The sequence below is a fragment of the Garra rufa genome, chromosome 24 (assembly GCF_049309525.1).
Source record: "Garra rufa chromosome 24, GarRuf1.0, whole genome shotgun sequence".
NCBI lineage: Eukaryota > Metazoa > Chordata > Actinopteri > Cypriniformes > Cyprinidae > Garra > Garra rufa.
Genome location: NC_133384.1, coordinates 24,038,807 through 24,046,106, shown reverse-complemented (window position 1 = coordinate 24,046,106; position 7,300 = coordinate 24,038,807). Strand labels below are relative to the sequence as shown.

Here is a 7,300-nt window from a genome sequence, read left to right as displayed (position 1 = left end):
AAGCATTCAAGTGTCAACGCAGCTCTCATCACGAAGGTACTTAGCATAATAATTAGAACAGCAGGAAACCAGCAGGCCTTTCTATTTTTGCCCATACTGTCTGCAGACTGACCACTTCTTCAAGCATTTGCTATATTTGGGCTCAAGTGTTTCACAGACGCGTCCTTGTTGAACATAAACGTCTAGGCTTTGTTACTCTAAAGTACTTGGTTTAAAAAAACAACAAAAAGGATATGTTCCTGCTCGGGCAGAACAAAATACTTTTTGTATGTTAGCTTTATGACATTATTTTGCATATGTTTACATCAAATCTGCATTTATTTTCTAGCCTTTTCCTCGTTGTGCTTGTCATTTCAGACTTGATGGCATTGGTAAGCTTAGCACAGAGAACATGACAAATAATTGCAAATGTTGCATTTTTTTTTTATTAATAATCCTAACTATCTCTTTTCTTTTTTGTTACCAGCACTTCTTTTTCTTAGTGAAAGATTATGGAAGCTGGCTTGACATAGGCACTAGGTGGGTTATATATGTTTTATCTTTAATCCTATTAACCGTGTTTGCATGTTTGGTTTGCATATGGAACATTTTACATATGGAAAAGCACATATTGCACAAATATGATCATGTTTCTTCTGTGTTGCAGTATTAGTCACTATGTCATCGTAATGTCCATGACCATCTTCCTCATGTTGCTGAGCGTCATGACGCACATCTTAACCTCCAAGAGAATCCTCATTGGACGGAAACAAAAGATGCACTTTAGGTGACAACTGAGTACCAGGACCACCTTCATGATGTTTACAAGGTGCAAAAAACAAGCATTCAGTAGCACAATAATATGACTGATCTTCAGCTTAGGGTCTTCCTGTTTCTGGGTATTTCTTAACAGCATTATTTCTTAAGATTTATGAGTCAGCATCTTACAATAGGAAGACCTTTTATGTTATAACTAATGTGGGGAAAGTGATCTGCTATTAAAACGGGTATTTTAGTTTTGGGACTTGGGGGGGGGGGGGGGTACTTGATTATGTTTATATTTAGTCAAGCCTGGAATTATTCATACCCCTGGCAAATTCTGACTTAAGGTTACTTTTATTCAACCAGCAAGGTTTTTTTTATTTTTTAGAAATGACACAGACGTTTCCCAGAAGATAATAAGACGATGTACAAGAGGCATCATTGTGGAAAAAATTATCTTTTATTTACATTTGAACAAAAAGTGGCATGTCCAAAATTATTCATACCCTTTTCAATAATCAATAGAAAAGCCTTTATTGTCTAATACAGCAAACGCTTCCTATAACTGCTGACCAGCTTTTTGCATGTCTCCATTGGTATTTTTGTCCATTCATTTTTAGCGATGAGCTCCAACTCTTTCAGATTTGAGGGTCTCCTTGCCATCACCCTGACCTTCAGCTCCCTCCACAGATTCTCAATTGGATTGAAGTCAGGATTCTGGCTGAGCCACTGCAAAACGTTAATGTTTTTGTCTGCTAACCATTTCTTCACCACTTTTGCTGTGTGTTTTGGGTCGTTGTCGTGCTGAAATGTCCACTGGCGCCCAAGGCCAAGTTTCTCTGCAGACTGCCTGATGTTGTTGTTGAGAATTTTGATGTATTGCTCCTTTTTCATGGTGCCGTTTACTGTGATTAGGTTCCCTGGTCCACCGGCTGAAAAACACCCCCAAAACTTGAGGTTCCCACCACCATGTTTGACAGTGGGGATGGTGTTCTTAGGGTTGAAGGCTTCTCCTTTTTTACGCCAAATGAAGGCTACATCATTGTGGCCAAACAATTTAATTTTAGTTTCATCTGACCATAAAACAGAAGACCAGAAGTCTTCTTCTTTGTCCAGATGAGCATTTGCAAAGGCCAGTCAGGCTTTTGTGTGCCTTATCTGGAGAAGTGGTGTCCTTGGTCTGCGTCCGTGGAACCCAGCGGCCAGCACAGGTGTCACTTTTGGCTTCCGACCACGTCCTCTGAGATTTTTCACAGTGCGGAACATCTTGTATTTTGCACTGCAGCCACTGGGACTTCAAAACATAGATATGGTCTATGGTTTAGATATGGTCTTATAGCCCTTCCTGACTTGTGAGCAGCCACAGTTCCCAGTTGAGCTCCTTTGTCTAAGCCATGACTGTCCACAAACCAACAGCAGAGAGCTTCTGTTTTTCACCGGTTGATTAAAATAGCTGTTCCCAATGAATCAGGGTAATTAGGATGCTTTAGAACAGCTTGGACTATTTGGAATGGTACAGAAGTTTGGATTTTCCCATAGACTGTGACAAAGGGTATGAATAATTTTGGACATGCCACTTTTTGTTCAAATGTAAATAAAAGCTGAGAAATATTTTTTTTCCACAATGATGCCTCTTGTACATCATCTTATTATCCTTTAGGAAAAGCCTGTGTCATTTCCGGTCAACAAAAAAACTTGCTGGTTGAATAAAAGTAACTTTAAGTCAGAATTTGCCAGGGGTATGAATAATTTCGGGCTTGACTGGATGTACTGTATGATTAATGCCAAAGGTGAGGAATGTTACTGTGCTTGGTATTATTATGATAAATGTAGTTTTATAATACTGTATTTTAATATTATGTAAATATGTAAAATTATTTATTTACAATAAACCTTGACACTTAGTTTCATGCCTTTAACTAAACAGTACATATACACAACTGGTCAAAAAACTGGGGTCAGGAAGATTTTTTTTTATGTTTTTTTGAGCTGCAGATCAACATATTAAAATGATTTCTGAAGGATCATGTGACACTGAAGACTGGAGTAATGATGCTGAAAATTCAGCTTTGCCATAACAGAAATAAATTACATTTTAAAGTGTATTCAAATATAAAACAGTTATTTTCAATTGTAATAATATTTCACAATATTACTGTTTAAATAAATGCAGCCTTGGTGAGTACAAGCGATTCTTTCAAAAACAATAAAAATATTACTGACTCCAAAACAGCATTAACCTACGCATTCACTCATACAACATTATACCTAACATTTTATTAATACTTTTTTCCTTATATGCAAATGTTATCATAGTCTGTTCAAAAACAAATTTTATTCTCATCATCGCTGTCCATTAATAACTAAAAGCACATCCCCCCTGCAGCTGTGAGAAGCAGAGAGGGGAAAACCAAAAACCACAAACCCTTTCTGTATAAGACCAGGCACTAGAATTGAGCGCCATTAAGATTTTTATAATACTCGTCGTGTCTACCAACAGAGAATTTTTACTATACATTCAGACTCCATGTAAAGAACAGAATTGCTACATGGCTGTGATCTTGCAATATTTTTATCATAACTGGAATATGAAGGTTTGTTGAAGTTGTTTGGCAATGTGACTCTCATTGCCTTTGAGGTTGGCCACCTAGAGCGAAGCGTCAAATGTGCAAATGAAAACAAACAGCAGTCTGGCCTCATAGAGAGAATGTGTTAAAATAGTGGTTGCTGAATGAGTGTGGAACAGATGCAACAGACGCATTACCTTACTTCCTCATCTGCTCTGTTATCGTCAACTTCTGCGTTGCTGTTCTGAGGGTATGTACAGTATCTTGTTTTATTGTTGTATTAGGCTGTTCATTTTAATTAAGTAAACTAATTTTTGCATTTCAAATGCACTGTGTTGTAAAATATAGCTGAAATGTCTTGCCTTCATTTGATTTTTTTTAAGAGAAAAGAACCACCATGCCTGTACACATGCAGTAGTTTCGCAAGAGCTACATAAAGTTAGAGATACATAAAGTGTTCCGTGTTAAACTTTAATACATTTACTTCTACGTTGACTTTTTTAGTCTGTTTCTACAGCACACTATAATAAAACTGTAAACGTATATAGCTGGCAACAGTAAGTTAATGCATTAACTTACATCAACTAACAATAAGCAATACATTTGTACCATATTTAACTTTGTTAACCGTTTTAACTTAATAATAAATATACAACGGTTCATTCGTTGTTACCTCAGGTCATTTACATAATGTTAACAGATACAACTTTGATTTTAATAATATGTTAATGTTGAAATGAACATTATTAACTAGGAATAATAAGTGTGACCCTGGACCACAGAGCCAGTGAGTCAATTATTTGAAATTGAGATTTACAAAAGCTGAATAAATAATGTTTACGTTGATGTATGGTTTAGACAGGATAGATGAAACAATAATTGGACGAGATAGATCTATCTGAAAATCTGGAATCTGCCGGTACAAAAACATCAAAGCTTGTTCAATTTAAGTTCTTAGCAATGCATATTACTAATCAAAATTAAGTTTTGGTGTATTTACAGTAGGATATTTGCAAAATATCTTCATCAAACATGATCTTTACTTAATATCCTAATGATTTTTGACATAAAAGAAAAATTTATCATTTTGACCCATACAATGTATTCTTGGCTATTGCTATAAATCTACCAGTGCTACTTAAGGTTTTGTGGTCCAGGGTCACAAATGGTTTAGAAGGCGTTTTACTCTTTGTTCATGCTATCTAATGAAGGCAGCTAAACACAACTTTCCTGTAAAGTGTAACAGAATAGAAAATTCTGTCGATGTTTACTCACCCTCATGTCGTTCTCTCTTTCTGTGGAACACAAAAATAAATTAGGTATGTTTTCTTCATACAATGGAAGTCAGTAGAAACTTTGGTTAACAACATTCTTCAAAATATATTTTATGTTCCACATAAATTAAGTTATACGGTTTGGAACGACATGAGGGTGTGTAAATGCTTACAGAATTTTCATTTGAAACCTTTTTAATTCATTTCAAAAGTTTTGAATATCTACTCGCTACAAATAATTTGGTGACAAGTAAATTCAATGTAAACAAACGCATTTCTAATGAACGTTCTTTAAACGTAGCAGTGAGTTAAACTAAAACAAATACAATGCAAATGCCTTTTGCATCTCTTAAATAACTATCACAATTGTCTTCCAGTGTGTTTTCTCACTAGGAAACATGACGATGAACGCCACAGTCAGCAGCAACATCACCAACCCGGCCCACTTCACCGAGCCCTTCAGGGTCGCTCTGATTATTATCTACACGGTGGTCCTTCTGGTGGGAATCACAGGTTTAACCGTCATGATCAGCTTGTTAAAAACCAACATTCGCTCGTTAACCACCATCGCCTTCCTGAACTTGATGGTCGCACACTTTCTTTTCCTGCTCACCGTGCCATTCAGAATCTACTACTACGCGGCGCAAAAATGGCAGCTGAGTCAGGGATTCTGTAAACTGGTCAGCGCTATGGTGCATATCCACATATACATGGTGTTTACCATCTATTCCATTCTCCTCACTGTTCGCTTCTTGCATTTCTACAAGAAAACGCAGCGGACTGAGTTCTACAGACGGCTGCACGGACTGGGCGCTAGCGCTTTAGTGTGGTGCATCCTGTTAATCATCATGCTACCCCTCGTGGTAAAACAATACGGACAGAACAACAACGGAACCACACCAAAAGACCAATGCTTCCAATTTGGCCATTTAACACAGGAAGGCTATGTCTTCGCCATAAACATGATTCTGTGCATCTTAATTATCACCGTGTCGTGTGTGCAGACCTGCATCCAGGTGATCGTCCTGCGCGCAATGATACTCAAGTACGGACCCGCCTGCCGCTCCCAGCAGGAGTTTTGGGTCCAAATAAAAAACCTCAGCTTTGTACTCATAATGCTCACCTGCTTGGCACCGTACCACCTTTTTAGGATACAATACCTGAAGAATGGTAAAGACCTTAATGAGATAAACGAAGTGTTTCTGGCCATCACTGGACTTACGTGTTTCGACATGCTGACCTTCACAGGGAAGAGCATTTGTAAAGCGTGCTGGACCTGAAAAAGCGGATAAATACTGTACATAGACGCTGTTTTCCCCCATCACTATCAATCAGGGACTGCAGATGTGAAGCTGGAAACCGTTTTTATCTGACTGTACGACTGTTATACTGTATCAGGCTCGCAAAGTCGTGTTTTGCGCCCAAGTAGTTAACTGGGGTAACTGTGACTCTGAAAGCTTTTCACGTTGTTTGAATGCGATTGCACAAAGTAAGCCCTGTTTTTAAGTTTATTTCATTGATCATGTAAATTCTTGAACCATGATAAATGCCACATAGCTTGGTGTATATTAAAGTAACTTAGTGTTAAATAAATAGCACGGCTGTCATTCGATATGTCTTTACAATGACTTGTGACGATGGCATGTTATCATGGAATTCAAGTTTTTCAGATGTTTTGAAACGACGTGTGTTTTGATATTTGTACTGTAAAGCTTTTGAGGAGATAGAGTGAAATATTTTAAATATTTAAAGGGTTAAAGCAAACCTTTCTATGTACTATGTACTCAATACACATAATAATTCAACTCATTTGTAAGAATGCAGCTCAATGAATTTAAGGTTTACGTTCTCAGAACTTTGGCTAAAGTCTCTCAAATCTATGAATAAACGTTCTTCCAGCAATAACGGGTTAGCTCAAAATATAGGCCTACATTGTCAATGGACTGTTTTGTTTTCTTCTAAAACGTCTTAGATGGACACTCGTCTAACGTTTTTGAAACGTTACACTTGTTAGCTATGTTTCAGGACGTCCAGGGAACTTTCAAAATTATTCCATAAGGTTGCCCGAACGTTTCCTAATGATAAAATGGAACGTTCACGTTATTTTTTCTCTAGTGTTCGCATAATTAGTGTTGGGAGTAAAGCAGGTTACTTAACCAGATTACTTTTTCAAGTATCTAGTAAAGTAATGCGTTACTTTTTTACTTTACAGCAAATATCAGTTACAAATAAGTAACGCCAGTTACTTTTTTCCTATTTACTGATTGAAAGCTCTATGTAACGCATTACATGTATAGCGAGTTACGTAACCAGATTATTTTTTTCAAGTAACTAGTAAAGTAACGCACTACTTTTTAATTTACAAGAAAATATCTAGTGTCTTGATCGAGTTACTTTTTCAAATAAGTAACGCCAGTTACGTTTTTCTCCTCATGTATTGATTGAAAGTTCTCCTGTCCTCATGTTGAAAGAAACTGGAAGTGTGATGTTACTTTAGTTCTAGAATAAATGTGAACATGCATTAATTCATCACACTTACAAAAAAAACAGATTTAGTATTTTTCAAAATGCATGAAAACAGTGAAATGCAACTGCAAAACCTGCAAAAATTAAATGTTCACACAAATATACTTTATGTATTTAATCCCATTTTATTAACTAGTGTCTTTGATGCTGACCTTGATCCAAGTTAACAATACTAATAAGCATTTCTTTTTT

At 36.7% G+C, this 7,300-nt stretch overlaps 1 protein-coding gene and 1 long non-coding RNA gene across 2 annotated transcripts; both read left to right on the top strand.

Moving 5' to 3' along the window:
- The first annotated feature begins 171 nt into the window (after positions 1 to 171).
- On the top strand, positions 172 to 3,551 carry LOC141300036 (uncharacterized). The gene is made up of 3 exons (XR_012341905.1): positions 172 to 371; positions 467 to 519; positions 647 to 3,551. It is a non-coding gene; the product is annotated as an uncharacterized lncRNA (long non-coding RNA).
- A 9-nt stretch (positions 3,552 to 3,560) lies between these two features.
- Positions 3,561 to 6,487, top strand: LOC141300033 (probable G-protein coupled receptor 141). Its single transcript, XM_073830337.1, has one exon. The coding sequence runs from the start codon at positions 4,981 to 4,983 to the stop codon at positions 5,860 to 5,862; it is 882 nt and encodes a 293-aa protein (XP_073686438.1). The 5' UTR covers positions 3,561 to 4,980; the 3' UTR covers positions 5,863 to 6,487.
- The last annotated feature ends 813 nt before the right edge of the window (positions 6,488 to 7,300 follow it).